At 33.5% G+C, this 21,176-nt stretch overlaps 1 protein-coding gene across 5 annotated transcripts in view; it reads left to right on the forward strand.

Moving 5' to 3' along the window:
* The window catches only part of LOC126770632 (uncharacterized), an 88,955-nt gene extending 68,083 nt beyond the window's left edge, over window positions 1-20,872 (forward strand). For 2 of the 5 annotated variants that reach the window (XM_050490129.1, XM_050490130.1), the window contains exons 2-5: window positions 13,312-13,353; window positions 13,878-14,053; window positions 14,765-14,931; window positions 15,954-20,872. In XM_050490129.1, coding sequence (XP_050346086.1) covers window positions 13,314-13,353; window positions 13,878-14,053; window positions 14,765-14,931; window positions 15,954-16,161 — 591 coding nt within the window. In that variant the 5' untranslated portion in view covers window positions 13,312-13,313 and the 3' untranslated portion in view covers window positions 16,162-20,872. Of the gene's footprint in view, window positions 1-13,311; window positions 13,354-13,694; window positions 13,794-13,877; window positions 14,054-14,764; window positions 14,932-15,953 lie in introns of all 5 variants that reach the window. The other 3 variants (XM_050490133.1, XM_050490131.1, XM_050490132.1) reach the window with 3 other exon arrangements.
* The last annotated feature ends 304 nt before the right edge of the window (window positions 20,873-21,176 follow it).

The raw sequence follows: 21,176 nt of genomic DNA on the forward strand, positions 1-21,176 counted from the left end.
GGCAGGTAACGACAATAAATGACTACACGAGTCTATTAATTGCAAAGATATTTGTTTAGATTCACTGATCCATAAAGACAGACTATTATGTTTCATATCAATCACCGCTCCATACTTTCCTAAAAAGTCTTGTCCTAAAATACCATGCGACTTACAAGGTAACGTGTCAAATACATAAAACTTATGACTAATATACTGCCCGTGTACTGTCAACTGTAAACATACGTATCCGATAGCCTGTACCTTTCCACCTATCCCGTTTATTGTTATGTTTTCTTTGTTAATTGGAACGTTGAAATCTAAAACATGTTTATGTTTTATAGCTGAAATTGAGGCTCCCGTATCTATGAGCCAGTTAAAAGCGTATCTGTCTTTATAAAATAATTTTATGAAGTAACTACTATCGCTGGCTAGAATACTATATGTTGTAGGCACGAAAAAATCATTTTCAGGTTCCGAATTCTGAGTGGATGCACTCGATTGAGGCTGTAACTCATCAGTTATTATTGTCCGAATCTGTCCTTTGAATGGTCTATGACCCCTAGAATAATTATTAAAAGTTCTACCTCGATATGGCGCTCTACCCCGTGGCGCTCCCCGTGGCTGAGATTGTGGCTGCTGGACCCATTGTCCAGTCCTGGTATGCGACTGTCGCCCGTTGTAGCTAGGGTTGCCTCGGCAACGGTCAGTATTGTACGTACCTCTTGGAATGCTCTGATGAGAAGGCGGCCTGGAAGTGTTTTTAAAGAAACGATTATTATTATGCCTTGTTAGTGTAAACACTTCAGCAGTTGAACTTGAACCTGAAATGTCCTCATCGATTGCGGCCTGAATCGCGTCTTTCAAATTTTCAAATTTTTGAGCCGTAATAATAGTGCCAATCCTACGATTTCTCAATCCGTCGCTAAATTGACGAATTGCCTGTTTCTCGTTAATAGATTTTAAAATATTAAATTTTTCAACATTTCCCTCAGATTGAGAAATTGTAAGATCAACGAATAATTCGGATAAGGTTTTTCCGAAAACATCTATAGATGCATCATTTTGCTTGCAATTAAAAAACTGTTTTTGCAAGGCATTTGTAGATTTTTTCGGTAAAAGTAACCTTTTCATATCATTTACAAGATCAGTTACAGTGTCGTATTTCGTTGCTAATTTTAGCTTGGCAGACTGCGACAATCTGCTTTTCAAAGTAAAAGATATTAAATACGTCTGTGACTCAGTATTGAGAACCGAACTATAATACTCAATACCATCGATAAGTTGTCGTAAATTAGAAAGCTCATCATTCATCACTGGCAATAAGCTCAAAGCTACCTTCAGGTCGAATTTATCCATTGTTGAAAAAATACTAGAACCGTCTGAAATTCGACACAACTCAGTAATTTCATCAAACAATTTCTTAATATCCGTACGATATTTTTCAAAAATAAGACGCTCGTCCTTTTCAATGCTTTTCAGTTCAATACTTTCTATATAATTATTATATTGTGCAATAATACATTTAGCTTCGTCTAACTTAGTCTGCAATATTTTACCTTGTCGTCTAGCGGGTCCTATTTTAATTAAATACTGTCTCACTACTAATAAATCTTCATATAATTTCTTTAAAAATGTTGCCATAGAGTTTAAAAATACTTAATATGCATAATAGATTATTAACATACCTGTTTTAAACCCTGGATCCTCCACATATTATTAAGAATTGTAACATTTATAATAATACACGAGTATACATTATATATTTAGTTACATACATTTAGTTATACATATTTAATTATACTAAGTTTAGATAATATTTTTAACTAATAAGTTTTTTTTTTTTATATTATATTATAACAATATTGATTATACGTTGGTAAATAAGGCTACAGTCCACTAAATAATGTCCATAAACTTGCCGAAATTCCGATGTACGCGAAAAGAAATACACATATTTATGTAACCGCACTTCACCTCATACCACTTTATACGCTTTTGAACACTTTTACACTTTACTATCATCGATCTTTAAATCGGGGTAACCCTGGCGCCGTCGAAAGGAGAGTTGTCGCACCCTGCTGCCACTCGCGTTCAACTCAAATTCCTGCCGTATCCATCTCGTATGACATTTCCGATACATCCGGAATACTCCATACAGGACTACCAAAACTAGGCAAAGTACCACCACGCATAACAGGGCGCTCGACGTTTTCATGTGAAATCGGAACTCCTCGATTGGTGCATCATTTGTGCCCCCAGCTGCATTTTGTGCTATCACGATCTTCTCTTCTTTAGACTGCTGTTTCCCCATTTTCGAAGCACACTTTTACCACACTAGCACCGCTGTCGTCAGTTTTAATAGAATTTTTTTTTTTTTTTATTATCCGACGATTGCATTGTGACGAGAAGACGTTGTTTATAAATCACTGTCCATTGATATAAAATCGGTCGGCGACGCGGCGGCGGACGGTGTCAGAATACTCGCGCGCGTGAATCTACTTTTGGCAGGGTCGCCATGTAATGTGGTGCCCTGAGAGAGGAATGAAAGCCGAGACTGCTGAATAGATACTGCCTTTATTTCCAGTAGGTCGTACATTAAATAGGTACAAAATTAGGTTACGTAGTATATAATGATTAATAAGTATGTTTAGTTAATATAATCTATTCACTACATCTCAACCTAATTTTTTTTTTTTTTTATATGCCCCGGAATGGCAAATGACTCTACTCCACCTGATGGTAAGTGGTAGTAGAGTCCAAACGCGACGACGGTCAGTAAAGTCGGGAAGAATGTTCTGTGCTAGCCGTCCCCGCCTTGCCGGCCCGCAAGATGCCTCTTCACGCCTCGTTTGAAGGAACCCGGGTTGTAAGAGGAGGGGAACACGTGAGCTGGTAAGGAATTCCATTTTTTGGAAGTGCGACAAAGAAAGGAGTTGCCAAATTTCTTTGTGCGCGATGGAATTGATGTCACAGTTAGGCGGTGACATCGAGAACCAGCTCGCGTGGACTTAAGAAGGAAGAGGGAAGCAGGAATTAGAGAGAATAATTCCTCAGAGCACTCGCCGTGATACAGACGATAGAAAGCGCTCAGTGCTGCTATCTCGCGACGCAATTGTAAAGGTTCAAGGGTGTTTGTGACCTTTACGTTGCCAATAATGCGTACTGCACGTCGCTGCAACCGGTCCAAGGCCTCCATTACGTACTTAGCGGAGTCATCCCAAAGGTGCGAGCAATATTCAACGCAAGACCGTACCTGTGTTTTGTATAACAGGCACAGTTGTTGTGGCGTGAAAAAACGCCGCACCTTGTTCAGAACTCCGAGTTTTCGTGCAGCTATTTTTATAATAGCCTCGATGTAATCCCTTGGACTAAGGTCGCAGCGAACGTCCATCCCCAGCATGGCGATTTTGCTTTGTATCATCAGCGGTGTGCCACAGAGGGAGGGATGAGGGTAAAATGGTGACTTTTTCGCTGTGAGAGCGCACACCTGTGTTTTCTTGGCATTAAACTCAACAAGATTATCAGAACCCCATTTGGCGATGAGCTCTAATGTCCTATCGAGTTCAATAACAAGATTCTCCCGCCTCTCCTCAGTTTCCGCCCGCCCAGCCACTGCGCGTCCGTGGTATCCACCATGCACTGTACTATCATTTGCATAGCAATGTATGTTCCCAAGAGAGAGCATATCATTGATATGCAAAAGAAAGAGTGTGGGAGATAGCACAGATCCCTGGGGGACCCCAGCATTCACTACATAGAATTGTGAAGCGCAACCATCTACTAAAACACGAAGGCTACGCTTGTGTAGGAAGCTGGCAATCCAGGTGCATAGCTGAGCAGGCAGACCATATGCCGGTAGCTTGGAGAGAAGACTTCTGTGCCAGACCCTGTCGAAAGCCTTGGAGATATATCCTTGGAGATATGGCGATCCGTCCGGATTTCTGAGCGGTGGCAGCGAAGGTTGGCAGAAATTGTTTTGCACAGACTTGGTCAGACGCCAGAAGCTACGGGAGCCCCTAGGATGCGAAATAAGGTCATGACCAATCTGTACAATGCGCTGTGCATCCGCTCTCGTGTATGCCTTCCTACAGGACTTGGAATTTTTATTGTAGTTTGCTTTCAGTGAGTCAATGTTAGATGCCCCGCTAATGCAGCCGTTGATCCACGCGCGATATGCCGCCTGCTTAGATGATACAGCGTCGGCACATTCACGAGTGAACCAACGGTTACACGTACCCCTATTGATGAGATCTGAGCTAGGAATGTAGTATTCCATTCCTAACATGATCTCACCAGCAACAGCAGCGGCACTAGCTGTCGGGTCATTCCCACTGAAGCAACGTTCCTTCCAAGGGACTGACGCATAGTAATCGCGCATACCGTCCCAATCTGCCGACTTATAGTGCCAAACGCGACGTTTGCATACCGCTGATGGCGGCAGCTTGGCCTGTGGCACTTTGGTAGATATAAGGCCGTGATCCGAGGAACCAAGTGGAGCTTGAACCACAACCTGATATTCCACCGGGTGAGAAGTCAGCAGAAGATCCAGTAGAGAAGGCGCTTGCCCATCAATGTCTGGGATCCTGGTGGGCTGATCAACCAGTTGGGTCAAGTCGTGTGTGAGAGCAAAAGCATGAGCAGTTCTTCCAGCATGGTCAGTTTTGAGGGATTTCAACCATGATTCATGGTGAGCATTAAAATCCCCCAAAAACACCAATTCTGCGTTAGGAAACTGCTCTTGCGCAGCATCTGCCACCCGACTAAGATGGTCAAATAATCGGCTTGTCTCCAAGTCACCATTGTGGGATCTGTAGAGGCACACGTAGACTCGACTCTGACGAAATTTAAAACAACTCAACAACTTTACTATATAATATTATATTTAATAATATAATAATATAATATTCTAGTATGATGTTTTATATTAAATATATAAACAAGGAATTTTGTCATATAATTAATCAATTGCACTCGGGCGAAATCGCGGTTTTAAGTAATTCCAAATATATTTACTTAATTTATGGAGTAATATACTAATTACATATTCACTACATACTACTATATAAATTATAACTGATTACAACTACTATATATCGATGCTACATATCTAATTAAATAATCCACAATTTTTTTTAATCGAACCGTTAATATTCGTATTGTACTCTCTTTTATCACGGCGCTTGTTATAAATAAAGCACCACAAAAATTTCTGATGTTAAGAGGTCACCAAGCTATGTCGTTACAGTAAGAAATAGGCCGCAGCATTTTACTATTACAAGAAAGCACAACGTCAGCGCGATCTAACTACGTACAGCGCCATCTAGTTGACAACGAGTGTACTTATTGAATAAAATGATGTATTTACGTCGTTAACTTATTCATCAACACCCAGAGCGTACCGTTCAATCTACAAAAAATGGAATTTTCGTCTTTTTTTCTATAATTATACAGACAATTTACAGGTAAGTCTTTCTTATATATATATATATATATTCTTATATATATATATATATATATATATATATATATATATATTCTTTAAATAAGAAAATAAAAATAATAGAATATAGTAGGGGGGTACTGTTACTTTTAGGGTTACAGTATAGAAATACGTATTTGAACTCTTTTTTTTTAATTTAGGAATCATACAATTCAAGGTTATTTGAAAATAGTAAAATAGGGTTGGAATATTGTTGTTGTAGAAGAACGGGATTTATTACTGATAATAAATCTGTGTCTCACATTTTTTTAAATTATATCCCTACGTAGACATGGGGACAAAACGTCTAAAAGCTTATTTATTGTCATATTAGCTTAAAACTTATTTTGCTTTTACCCCTAGGATGCTATACATTTGTATTAAATACAGTTTTTTTTTAATCGGACACATGCAGGTTTCTTAAAGCCGAGCACAAGATAAATTACAAACACAAATTCAGGGATTTGAAGTCTGAACCCCCTCGGTTAACAATAATCGAATAACAATTGATACTATTACTATTGTTGAATATTAATATTTGTTGAAGTATATTATTAACGTTTGTTACCTATTTATTGCAAAATTGTCATCGGCGAGTTTTTTATTATTTGATCTAAGATTAATTACCTTGGGTCTATCTAATCTGACATTGGTCCCGAAACATGATTTTGATAACCTAAATGAATTAGTTAATAATATGCTGATATGCTATTTGTTCTTGTATTGGTATCTTGTTACTTATTCTAAAATAAAGCACCACAAAGATTTGAGAATTAGTGTTCACCAGGCAGCTTCGATATTTTTTTCCGTACTGTTAGCCCCAATGGCCTTTACAGCGTCACCGGGCGAAGGGTTGAGTTGAAATTGACTTCAATTGGCAAAATAAAATATTCCATAAATTCATTGCAGTACATGTCAGAAAGTGATATGTGACATTGTTTTTTAAAAAGCCTTTTGTTCATTCCACATCATAATATTGATATTTAAAATATTTGTTAGTCGTGTTTGTACATTTTAACTAGGTTACTTCTGCTAGTTTGGTTAGTTATCTTCTTGTGATGTGGATCCTGATTGGGTGAAGGCCTCCACTTTCTCCTCCTTTCAGTTTCCTGAAGGCCTCCTTTCAGAATCCTCAATCTCTGGCGAGAGTCAACCGAGCTTGCCCCGCTTTTGTAACAACATCGTCAGCCCATCGATTTGTTGTTCTGCCGATTCTTCTTTTTCCTAATAGCCCTTTCCAACAAGTCGCTATTATAGTCGATCTTTAAACCTCGAGATATGACCAGCGCTTTGTCATTTATACAAGCATAGCACAGCAAGATACTTCAATTTTGTTTATTTGTATAGATTAGTATAGATTAGTTTCCGTTACTCTAATAAGGAACGAAACAAATAAAGCCACTTTCTCAGTAATATCTAATAGTTAAGATGGCGTTACTCAAAAATCTTCTTATTATTTAAAATGTAGTAAGTACATTGATTAATGATTTATTATATAAAAATAATTGTAAACGAAAACTTAGTATAAAAAAAAGAAAGCGTCAAAAATGTATACTACAAAAACTAATCTAATTTTCACAAATATTTAGATTTTTTTTAAGTTCGTACAAACATTACCTTTCGTAATAATATCAATGTTTAACTACACAAAAAGCAAGCGCTGCAATATATTTGCATAATTTATACAAGCGTGATTTGTTGTCTAAATATACAAGCAAATACATCTTACTGACTTCTGCCCATTTCTTGTCTTGTATCCATTACTATTTTAGCATCATTAAAACTTACGCAAACCCGGAAAATGTATTGATATGATAATCAGAATTTTGGCACGTTTCCAGTTTTGCATGTTAAGCAGCAGACGTGACGTCTGCTCACCAGTGTTGCCATTACTACGGCGATTTCCATTAAAAACTCATATTTTCAGCATCATATTTAATTTAATAACAAAGTTTAGGATAATAAGTACTAAATAATATGTATGTATGTATCATTTTTGTGAAGTACCTAACTACATTATTTAACATATTATCTACATAACTAATAAATGACTATTTCATTTTTATATATTTTGATGAGGCTTTGATCATACTGCCGAATAAATTAAACTAAATATATGCCGTGACAAATCTGTAGATAGACATATATGTTATATATATTTGTGGACATCTGTGGATATTTTAGAGTTCTAAAAATTTATTATATAAAGCTTTTGTGTATGAGCCTTATTTTTGACAGCACTCGCTTTGATTTTTATTCGGATAGACAATTTTCATGACTTGGTCAAAGTGAAATCATCTCATAACTCGAGATGGCCCAGTATAAGTCGAGATGGCCCAGTGGTTAGAACGCGTGAATCTTAACCGATGATCGTGGGTTCAAACCCGGGCAAGCACCACTGAATTTTCATGTGCTTAATTTGTGATTATAATTCATCTCTTGCTTGACGGTGAAGGAAAACATCGTGAGGAAACCTGCATGTGTCTAATTTCATTGAAATTATGTCACATGTGTATTCTACCAACCCGCATTAGAGCAGCGTGGTGGAATAAGCTCTAAAACCTTCTCCTCAAAAAGGGAGAGGAGGTCTTAGCCCAGCAGTGGGACATTAACAGGCTGTTACTGTACTGTACTGTACCATAAAAATCTCAACCATAAACGCAGATGTAAACTATCAGAATTAAATGTTTTATATCAATCAATACAGATTTACATCTTATGAATAAAATGAGAGATTTCACTACAGAAAAACTTGCCTTAACTTTAATTTTTAGTTCTTACTTACACTGTAACGACGTATAATTTTCTCTTTAATAACGGCAATAGAAAAATCGTTGCTGACAACACTGTGATTGTAGATAATAGATACCAAAACGACTGAGTACCTTTAAAAGCACTTTAAAATTGACGGAGTATAAACAATTGAATTTAATGTATTATCAAATACTTGTTTTGGGTCAAATTACTATAATATAAAAGTGCCTTTTCTGTATAAATAATCTGTAGACACTACACATAACATCCGTGTACATATTTTAAAAAAAAATAGAACTTAATAAATTACAATTGAATCTACTTACATAAATAAATATACAAAAGGCTTTCAAAGGTGGTCTTATTGCAATATGAGCGATCCTTTCCAGGCAAACTTTACGCTGGTCACGGCTGAATTTGGAAATATTACACACAAAATATAGGAATATATAATAACAGGTACAGATATTTCAAAGAAAGAAATAAATAGATGTGTATTTCCTATATACATACATAAAATATAACAATTATGATATGTAAAACGTATCATTTGACCCAATTGTTACTACTAAGTTATGTAATTTAAAAACATCCACCATCATCCACCATCCGCGCATCAACATCTCCGTTAAAATATTACACCCTACGTAGAAGTTATCACTATTTTTAAATATTCTTCTTCAATATCGTTAGCCTGACCTAGTTAAAATAGTCGATTCAACATTTATAAGACGGCTTAGCCTAAGCGGCCTAGAAAATATTCCAGCTGGAAAATATTGTTAAGTATTTTCTTCCCTTCCATATAAATTTACTATTCTTGATATAAAAATAATTTAAATGTGCAGTTTTACGAATTAATGTATGCATTGAAAAGTATTATAAAATTTCCAAGCCATATCAGTTTTTGAATCAATAATCAAAACATAACCTTTTTTTCAAACTAATGTTAAAATTTAAAAACCATTGACATTTATTTCAATTTTATCAGGTTTATTACATATGAGATATACATAAAACACACATATATATTTGTCACAAACTTCATACTGTTCGTTCTGCTGACCTATGATGCACATAAAATATTAATTGTAAAGCTAAATCGGGATAGAAATGATTAATGATACAAAGGCTTAGTGAAATAAACTATGATTTGTGAACTCATAACGCAACACTGGATTTTAATACATATCAAATATAAATATAACATATAGTTGAAATATTGGCAATGCATATTGTGAAATAAGACAACTTTTAAAGTCGTAGCCGGAAATGACGTCATATTTTAGCATGTGGATAATCTTTTAGTACTTTTATATCTGTTACTATTTATCCACACATAATTGTTTAATTTTCTTGTCCGTAGGATTTTCTTACTCCGGACGCATGGTCTATTATGCTGAGTCGATATTATAAAACGAATAAAAAATTTCTTTGACAATAATAAAAGCTTTACCATTGTGTGCGAAAATAAATAAATATAAATAATAAATAATATCCCGGAACATTATTCACACACGGCCATCTGATCCCAAACTAAGCATTGCTTGTACTATGGAAACCAGACAACTGATATACTACATATACTACTTTTCTTCTGTAAATATATACTTATATAGATAATTACACCCAGACTCAGGACAAACAGACATGTTCATATACACAAATGTCTGTCCTAGGTGGAAATCGAAAGCACAACCTTCGGCGTGAAAGGCAAGTATCTACCAACCACGCCAACCGGTTGTCAAAAAATGATTATTCAGTATCACTCTCCTTAAACAACGTTTAATAATCAAAGTGGATAAAGCAACCATGGTACGAGAACAAAATTTAAAATTTATAGTAAGAGTTCATTTACATACATACATGCTCTTTCATACATATATATCGCATTCAACGTCGTATGACGCATCTTATAAAATTTTAATCAAAAACGCATTATACATTCAATATGACTAGTATTTACAGCAGCTTTAAAATTTTAGCCAGCATTTACTAAGAGCCTTCATAAATATAACGGAAGTTGACCCAGTTGACGCTGAACTAACACTTGTGCGGACGGCGCCTGTATTACAGACATTCAAATGGTTTTGTATTTGAGCACAACGACGCTTATACGATATATTTTGAATTAATTCCAACTTACATTGTACGAATAAAGCAAGTGTTGCAAAATATTTAACTAGTATTAAATGTACTAATAACAAATACGCCAAATGTTCTGTAACAGACCATGAGGTTAAAACACAGCTTCTATCCTTAAATTGCAATAAAGGGGCGGGACCCGATCTAATACCACCTATATTTATTAAAAATTGTGCTAAAGTTTTAGTTAACCCTCTTACAACTATATATAATAAATCACTTCAATCGGGAATATTCCCAGCTAAATGGAAAGTTGCTTATATAACACCAATTCATAAGTCTGGAGACATTAATAATATAACTAATTACAGACCAATATCCATACTATCTACTTTTGGGAAAGTTTTTGAGTCACTAATTCAAAAAAAGATGTATTCTCATTTAAAACCTTACTTTGATTCATACCAGCATGGCTTTTGTCCACATAAATCCACAACATCTAATCTAGTTAGTTACATATCTGATATTTCTGAAGCTGTGGATAAGAATAATGAGGTACATGCTATATATCTGGATTTTAAAAAAGCGTTCGACTTAGTCCACCACGACATTCTTATAACCAAATTGGAATGTATGGGTATTCATGGTTCCTTGTTACGTTGGTGTGAGTCATACTTAAAGAATCGATCCCAATTAGTTGCCATGAAAGGTTTTAAATCTCTCGAATGTAATATACCCTCTGGTGTACCGCAAGGGTCACACCTAGGACCTTTGTTTTTCCTTGTTTTCATTAATAATGTTGGAAAAGTACTTAAATCCAAATATCAAATATACGCAGATGATTTAAAAATATACAGGGAAATTAAATCACCAGAGGATATAGAAATCCTGCAAAGTGACATCGACAACCTTGTTTGTTGGTGTCTTGCAAATCGTATGACTCTAAATAAGGATAAATGTGTTCATATTACATTTAGTAGAAAACGAAAACCACTAAAACACACTTACTACATCGACGGTACGCCCCTTACGGAGTCAACGAGTGTAAGGGATCTCGGGGTGATAATAGATAACACCTTAAGCTTTAGAGATCACATTGATTACATCATATCAAAAGCCTCGCAAGTATCTGGTCTGGTGTTAAGATTAATGAAAATCTTTAAAGATCCAAGCTTGACAATATTAGTTTTCAATAGTATAATAAGGAGTATCCTAGAATATTGTTCAGTTGCTTGGAGTCCTGGGTATGAGGTGCACTCTGATAGAATAGAACGTGTACAAAAACGTTTTCTATATTACTTAGCGTACACAGATCTAAATGCTAAGAATTTTAACTCTTACGATGCACGCCTAATTAATTATAAAGTGCAAACTCTTAAATATAGAAGAGAAGCTGCTGACTTTCTTTTTTTATACAAATTATTGCACGGATATATTGATGCACCTGATCTACTTGCTAAAATTAGTTTCTACATTCCGCGTCAAGGTAGTCGTTTACAAAATCGTAAAATATTTAGCCTACCTGATGTCAAATCAAATCTTGGTCAACATTCGCCAATTTACCGTATTTGCTCGCTTGCGAATTGTAGTCGTCAACACCTAGATGTCTTTAGTGAATCTGTTGGTTCTCTTAAGAATAAACTTAAAACAAAATCACATTATTTTATGTAATAAATAAATAATTAACTAGTTAGTAATTGCACAAGTACTGTTCTTGTTAAATATGTTTTTTTAAAGCATGCTAGGTTTACATCCAGAAGACTGCAACTTATTAACACTCTGTTTAGCGTAGATTTTATTTTGTATGCACTAGTTGTAAGTCAGTTTTGTAAACTTAAATAAAAAAAAAAAAAAAAAAAAGTGTCATACTCGTATACGGATTAATTTTTGTCTATTAAAAAGAGCAATAAAAAATCTATTTAATATTTATATTTATAATGCATAATTTCTAATAATGATAAGCTAAGATAGCTCAGTGGTAAGAACACGTTTTTACTTGGTTGTGGAGTCTTGCTTGATCCTGGTGGTAGGGCTTTATGCAAGCTGGTCTGGGTAAGTACCAACCACTCATCAGATATTCTACCGCAAAATAGCAGTATTTGGTATTGCTGCGTTCCGGTTTGAAGGGTGAATGAGTCAGTGTAAATACACATATGCACAAGGAACATAACATCTTAGTTCCCAAGGTTGGTGGCGCATTGGCGATGTAAGGAATGGTAATATTTTTTACGTTGCAATGTCTATGGGTGGTAGTGTCCACTTACCATCAGGTGGCCCATTTGCCCGTCTGCCTATCTATAACATAAAAAACTAACATAACAAATACATAACAATTAATTAAAAATGTTTTATAATACACATACAAAAAATTCAAATTAAGTCTCGATAATGACCATCGATGTAGACGAAGACGCTTATGTACAATTTTTATTTTATAAAGAACGTTAAGTCTATTACATTATTCGGTTCACTCGACCTTTTAAAGTACATTACATAAGCAAAGTATATTAAAAATGTTAGCATAAAATATATGGTAAACGCCTTGCTTAATGTTTTAAAGAACACTTACGTTATTTGAAGTGTCTATGCAAATTTCACCGCCCGAGAGCAGTTGCAACCGAATGATAATATAGAATGAAAGCTTTCTACAAAGCTACGCAATGTAATTTAAAAGGAAAACGATTTGCGGTCGTTGTAGAAATATGTAAATGCCACTCTTTTATCAATTTATAATTTCTCATTTGTAGATCAATAAGGATCGTTTTAAAATTTAATCTAAACATTGTTAACAATAATGTTTAGAGATAATAAATTGGTAAATATACAATATATAAAAATTGTTTATACGCATTGGATATATCTAAGTTGGCTGAAACGATATTGGTCATAGATTAATTGTGGCTTTATGGCAACAAAGACAAGGAGTCTTCAAGCCGGACAACTTAAGTTGCGCCTGTTACATATTATGTACACATGTTGATTTTAATATTAATTTTATTTTTATTTTGTTACAGATATGCTACAATCGTTGTTACAACCAAGAGATAACCAAAGACGTGAGTTATACTTTTCGAAAACGCAGGAAAACGTTTTATCTTAATTTATTTACTTGAACTTAATATGTATATATAATTATACTTTCCATTTCATCTTTCAAAAAAGGGTAGGTATAGTATTAAACAATAATTACTAAATCATAATTGTTTTTTTAATAGGAATTTTTAAAATATTTTCTGTAATAAATTTGTAATCATCATATATGTATTTTTTAAATGCGTAATGACTTTTAAAGTGACTATACACGTATTTGTAAACTTGAATAGTATGCAACTATATATTGTTGATTATATAACTATAATTAATACAATTTTTTGCTTTGGTGCTTATCTGCTTCAAGCTCAAGATGATGCCGCTTCAGACGCCACAAGACGAGAGCTTCTTGTGAGGGGAGTGCCCGTGGCTTAAGCAATTGTTATAGGAGTCAATAATTGATTAAGTATACTGTTCAGTTATTGACGTGCATAGCCATCTCTATCAGTCATAGATGTAGGTTTTTACGTACTCAAAACATAATTTACAGCAAAAATGATTGGTGCGATGCCAGCAGTCGCTGTCCGGCATGAGCGGCGACGGGCTGAGAAGCGGACGGGAGGACGCCGTCCCTCCCAGCTGCCGCTGCAGCTCGGCAGAGGCATCGAGGACGCGACGCCCTCGCCTGAACACCGACTGAGGAACGAGCTATATGTTTGCGGGAAGGTATGATATTCGATCTTTAAAGTTGATTTCCACATTTGAAATAGCACGATAAATGACCACAAAATATGTCATAGTATTTTATATAAAGCCTATTTATATTTTACATAGGTAAATACAAAGTTACAAACAACATTTAAGATGAGATGGTAGTATTGCGTATCCTAAGTCCACAATAACCTTATCTGATATCTAATTCAAAGTTAACAAAACTTCGTTTTTACTTGAAGAACCAGCAGGCACGTACTGAAGAACAAGTTTATTCGCTTTAGTGTAATGTAATTAATTCTTTTCCGAATTCCCGTACAAGCAACATGTTTCCCGTGACCGAAACAATACTAATGGTTTAAATGATAAAGAAGTTAAAATTTAGGCAAGCCAATATCGGTATCCATTATCAGTACGTAGTCGTTATTTTATGTTATTATTACTATCGGATCTGTGACGCCAATTGCATTTATTTCAAGCTTTTTCAATTTCATATAAAAATTTCTGTAGCTGACGATGTCACCATACAGATAAACGTGCTATATAAAATAGCACCCTAAGAACGCACCCAGGGCTTTTGCTCATGGTTCTAAATAATATACAACAGTTTTATCATTAGACTAAAAAATAAACTATTTACTCACGATTTCTTGTCTAGGTTGCAATCGAAGAGGTTTTAACCCTAAATAACTTTATTTTTCGCATTCAATGATGTTGGTTGTCTAGGTGGCAGCTCTTCATGCGATTGTGGGTTCGCTGCTTCTCGGCATCGTGGTGCTAGTTGTGGGACTCGTGCAGCTGTCTCCAGGCGCAGAAGCAGCTCAACATCGCTACTATCTTATGGGAGCTGGCGCAGCTTTGGTCGGCACCGGCGTATTAGGAGCTGTTCTTAGGTAAGTTCATTTGTAACATTAAATATCAAGAAAAAAAATAAACAAATATAACTGAAATAATTGTCTCGGATAAAATGAGATATTATTTCGAAGACGTTATACCCTCAACACACCGCAATCTCTCATTATTTTGGATTCTATTCGAATTCTTGGTTACAAAAGACTTTCAATATTAAAACTAACCAGCATTCGCTTACACATAGAAACAACGATAAAACAAATTCAATATCTAGTATCCTTAATAACCCTAAAAATGAAACCTTTTAACATTGACGAAATTTACATGGAACGATAGGCATAACAATAAACAAATGCTCCCATTTAAATATAACCTGAATTAAAATTTCGACAATTACCCCAGTAAAAACATGGCCCTCGTTAACCGCCAGCGACCCCATTGGAGCATACAATATAAGGATCATATGCAATTGTCGTTAGTTAGATAAATTAAAAAGATAAGCCTCTCATTAGCGAAATGGAAACATACAATCGCTTTAATACAATTACGCACGTCAACATATTCATTAACAATTATAGAGACACAATTGTTGTTAGGACGTTTAAATTGTCATTGTGATTTATGTGAACTTTGAAGGCAGAGGTATTTTCCACAGATCCTTTAATTTATTGGCATATTTATATCATACAAGGAACAAGCATAAACTTGTATACTCCTTACACAATCATGCAAAGTTTGTAACGTTTTGTGCAACGTTTATAACTCCGATTTTACAAGAGAGTCCTAGAAAATATTCAAAGTTGTTCAATTTTACGAATGTTTGCATGTAACAGTTGTTATTTAAATTTTTTTAGATGATAACAACTGGCTAATTAACTATTTCGGGCTTTTTCATATAATCGTTACCAAAAAAGAATTCAGTTGTGTTTCTTTCATCTATGTTATTATTCTTTCTTCTGTTCTTATATATTTTTTCTTTCTGAAATTCGTTATGTTTGCCTTTAAGAAGAATACAAAGAAAATTATATCCTTCGTATGAAATAACGATTATCGTCATTTCCAGATGCATGTGTCTCCACTGGTACAATATAAAGCTTCGCGAAGAATACGACGAAAGAATTCGGTCTAATCAGAAGAACTGCTTAAGTGTGGTGGAAAGTCACCACGACCACGAACATAGACGCAAGGAAGACCGACCCAAACTAAAGGCGCAGGCCAGCGTTCCGGATGTCGACCTCATCAAACAACCTTCCGTAGCCAGCGACACTTAAACCCTGACCATTATACGATAATGCATCGTAATACTGTTGAAGGCAAAATTAATTTAGACTACTAAACGAAGTTGGAGTAACAATTATGACGAGATTGTATACAAAGCTATAGCCATACTTCTGTGACCAAGTGACTACGAATTTACTATTCTCAAATTATTCGAACATAAACACGCTAAAACCTAGACAATGTGTACAACGTGATAGTTATGTTCCTTGCATTCGCTGTATCAAAGTATGACCGTAGCTTTAGACGATTGAAAGGTTCCTTCAACTTCGGTTATTCATACTAAATTATCTCGTTCTTTAATGTATAATCGTATTAGTGATATCGCTATAATTTAAACCAAACTGACGTTTATTAATACTAATATTTTAGAGCATTCTATGTTATCGAGAGATAGGTAATTTAGTGATTATATCGGTGGTCTTGTAATTGATACATAAAATTATTCATAAGCTCAGCGGTATTCTGTCTTAATAATCTGCCGATATCGTTATTCAACCGACTATAGTAGCTTATAAAAAATGCTCAAATTGTTTAATTTTCTTACGACTTAAAGTTATAGCGATGTCCTATTTGCATATACAGACATGAATGTTCTTTCCATTCGAAGTACTTTTTAGTACCTTCCTCTATGTACAAGTTTTAATTGATTCCTCGGAATAGTCATTTATTTCTTACTAAGATAATATAACCCTATTCAGCGTGGATGTACGATGGCTTTACTCAAAATATATTTTTATCTACGTTATCTAGTAATTCGTTAATTTTAGTCAATATTTGCATTCTAAATGTATGCAAATGTCGTATCTACGACATTCTATCAACCAGATCTTGGTGTCTAACGTTTAAACTTAATTTTAGGATCTATTTACGTATTAATTGTTATTTAACAATCCATAAACATATTTAAGTGTTCGTCACATATCATTTTTATTAGACCTAACCTTTTCTCATTATAATTTTCTATCAAAATCATTGATTTTAAAAACATCACGCCATCAAGAATGTTTCATTTTCATATTTTACGATGTTACGTTAAATATAATATTTTTGAAGATTTTACAATTGAGATATCCCTTTATATATTTGCTTTAGATAAATCTATTACATATTATATACATATTTCGAAAATTAAAATCTATATTAAAAACTTTATTGTTTTAAGTAGCTTTAATATATTTAAAATTTTCAATTAAATGAACAGCAAAATTAGATCTCTTAAAACAAGAGCAAGATTCATTCTAAATCCTTACCGTCCGTATTAACCGAACATATTAATAGTGCTCTCATAAAATAACATAATAAAAACTCGTATGTCAACAATATAGGCCTGCCATCTGGGTCTTGTTTAGTTGAAAAGTTTTATTTTTCTTAATAACGTACGGCCTTACTTATTAACGTCGTTTAGCTGGTAAATAGTTTAACAATGCTGTGTCTTCTTCTTTCGAATGAAAACCCAGTAATGACAGAAAGAGCGAGAACAGCGTTTAACTAAACAGCCGATACGCAACATTTATAAGTAAGGCCGGTAATCTTTCAATAATTAATTAAAATCAAAGGAATTCTTTTTGAACTCAAAATTAAATATATCTGGTTTGGAACTCCTTGTCCTACTAATATTATCCCAGGTGGCAGTTCTAAACGAGTACATTTTAGTAACACATGCTTAAAGCCATGATGTCCTAGTCCCAAACAGTTAAAAAATATACAAGAGCTTATTGGAAACTATGTATTTTTTATAGCATTTACTTTAAAAATGTTATTTAATGAACCTCTCACATTTTACTTTAGAATATTTTTTTTTATTTCATTCTTCTTTTTTTTTCTTCCACTTACTCCATTTTAATATAATATACCCTTCAATATAATATTTAATGAAAAAAACGTGTAAGATTTACTAAAATCTTTACCAAAAAAAAACTATCAACTTGAATGGATTCGATGAGGAGTATACACTTTTAAAACACTTAGAATATAGTTTAAATAAGATAAATTTAAGAATTTCATCAAAATCGTTATAACCAGTTAAATACGGTAATTTTCTAGCTATTGGTGTTATAGATGTTGTCTTTGATGTTAATAATATTATTACACTACTGATTTAGACCAATCTTAATGTTATAATAATAATTGTCTATTGTACAATTTACGTATTTAAGATATTCATATTTATAATGTAACTTTCCAATGAATTATGCTTATTATAATTTTTTAACATGAATGCTAGTTTCGTTGAAAATATTGTGAAAATCATTGAAATTTTAATCTTTAAGAGACTGAGAAGTGTTCGAATGTATTCAGATATTTTATTTTAAACACTTTTTTTATATACTTTCTGTATTCGCAAAACGGTTTCGTATAATAATAGTACCCTGTATTTTTAAACTTATTTTTGACATGCAATAGTCATAAGAATACAATAAATAAGTGATTAATGCGATCGTTTTAAAAATTATAATTTAATGGGTCCAAAATTTGGTCCACCGAAAATATATTTATAATGTTCCGAACGATATTTAACATTCTAACAAAATTTGAGACTATTTTTGATTTTTATATTTACCGATATAAATTGTTTGGAGATAAAATACAAATGAATGTCAATGATTTCGAATAATTATAATTATAAATATTTTTCTTTTACATTATATGCGTATCGTACATTAGTAAATTCGCTACAATATATATTTTTTTGACTGCCTCGTTGGTCTAGTGGCTAGATGTAAGGCAGGAGGTCTTGGGTTCATTTCCCAGGTCGGGCCAATAAAAAGTTATTGGGTTTTTCTGTCAGAAAATTCTCAATAGTATCCCGGAGTCTGGGAGTTGGAAGTGTGTTGGCACTCCCGTGCCTTGGAAAGCACATAAAGCTGTTGGTCCAGCGCCTGAACTCTTTCCGGTCGTGTCGGATTGCCGTCCCATCGGATTATGAGGGCTAGGAAATAGAGAGTGCACCTGTGTTTGCGCACACACTTGTGCACTATCATATCTCCTGCGCAGTTAGCTAAGCTCTCTTGAGATTGGCCGCCGTGGCCGAAATCGGTCTGGAGGTCATTATTATTATATATTTTTACTATACGTACCCTAATTATAATTATTCCATGTTTTAATATAATTAATCTAGTCACGACGTTGTTATCCCATTCAATTTTAATTTTTCGTATTTCATGTATTAAATGCATTTAAAAAGTCATATGAAAATAGAAATCACATATGTAATAAAAATAAGAATTTTCAAATCCATATCGTAAAAGAAACAAAATATTAATCAAATAAGCGTACAATTATTCATTAAAGTATAATTGTTTTAAACATAGCTTAAATATTGTATTTTTTTAGGCACAGATAAATAATAAATCATATCATCTTGATTGGATCGATGGTAACAGATACCTAAAACATAAAAATAATTATAAATTTTAACTTATATTTGAAAATGCCAATATCATTATTTAAGTTAGCTGATTTTAAGTTGAATTGCCGTGCCAAAATATGGTTGAATTATTTCGACTAACTTACGAGCCCGAATTATGTGAATTAGTTTGTTACTTAATAATTTATTAATAGCATAGCAAAATAATTGTATGGATTTAATAAAAGTTTTTAAGGAGTTTTTAGAACAAACTAAATAATCTACTCGATTTGTTTTGTAATTTCAATTTTTAAGAATTACACTTACTTTGTTAACAATAGGTTTAAACTGAACTTATTCGAATAATAATTATTTTTAAATCCTTATATTTAAATTATAGATATTTAATAAAAAAAAGGGGGAAGCATAACATTTTTTGCATGATATTAATTATTCGCTTGCAAACAAATATTTCATTTGTGCCAATGAGATAATTATCGATTTCCTCTTGTAAATGTGGTTATTTTCTTGTCATGCTGGGTTTTATTGATATTTTCAATAAAACCGTACAGCTTTGTAACTTCTGATTAGATTAAGGCCACTCTTGAAACCGTAGCAGTAGTGTGACAAGTGGAGTATATTTCTGGTTAAGTACCAAACATTCCACATCGCTTTGTATGTATCGAAATTACGCCAAACGATTTTATTGAAAACGCAGTGAATTATTATGTGTCTAGGATAAAAATATATTATCATAAATGTGTTATTAATGTTTAATCTGTACTGTACGTTATTTTTAGTTTTTTTTAATCAATTCTGAAATGAGTTCCGAAAATTTCAAAATGTCTTGATGACATGATATCACTCGATGTTGGCGAAAATATTTTGGGCATTTAGTGATTTTTTCGAACCTTATTTCAGAAGCCCTGTCACCCTAAACCTAAGCTCTGTTCACTGTGATAATGTAATATTTATAAGAATTTTAATAGTAAAAAAATTTTACTCGTTCGCTATCATTTGGAGCGTTACAAAATTAACATGAAATTTTCTTAGAACTGTAAAAGTTACAATTATTTATAATTAATATCACAGTGAATCAAATCCATCTCATGTGTATCCTTCATCCTGATTTTTTTCTTTTGTGTAATGCATTCTTTAAGATCATCGTGTTTTAATTCAAATATTATGTATACTTTAATACGAATGATCTTAACGGAAGTATTCATATAGATTTTACCTTTACAGTTGAAGTGAAGTTTTTTATATCGTATATCGAAGTATTTTAATTTTAATTACGACTGTACTGTTTTATATCTCATATATTTTATACCGATGTCTCTAAATAAAATGTGAACGGAAAATTTTTGATCGTTTCATTTTACGCATAAATTATTACACAATTTTTTTTTTTATCTTATATTTTGTTTTTATATGTAGTACTTTTTGAATTTATTAAAAATATAAACATATTATACAGCTTACATTCCTATTTTTTAATGGCTCAATTTCATATAATAAGTGTAAAGCCAGAATGCTATCACAAAAATCTTTGCTACATATTTTTGTATTTCGCAATCAATTTACACGCACGCCAATTATCTGGGAACATCTTCGCCCAATACTCACGGTGGTGAAGTAGAAAATATGGTGAAGTTGTTT

The sequence above is a fragment of the Nymphalis io genome, chromosome 9, assembly GCF_905147045.1.
Source record: "Nymphalis io chromosome 9, ilAglIoxx1.1, whole genome shotgun sequence".
NCBI classification, from domain to species: domain Eukaryota; kingdom Metazoa; phylum Arthropoda; class Insecta; order Lepidoptera; family Nymphalidae; genus Nymphalis; species Nymphalis io.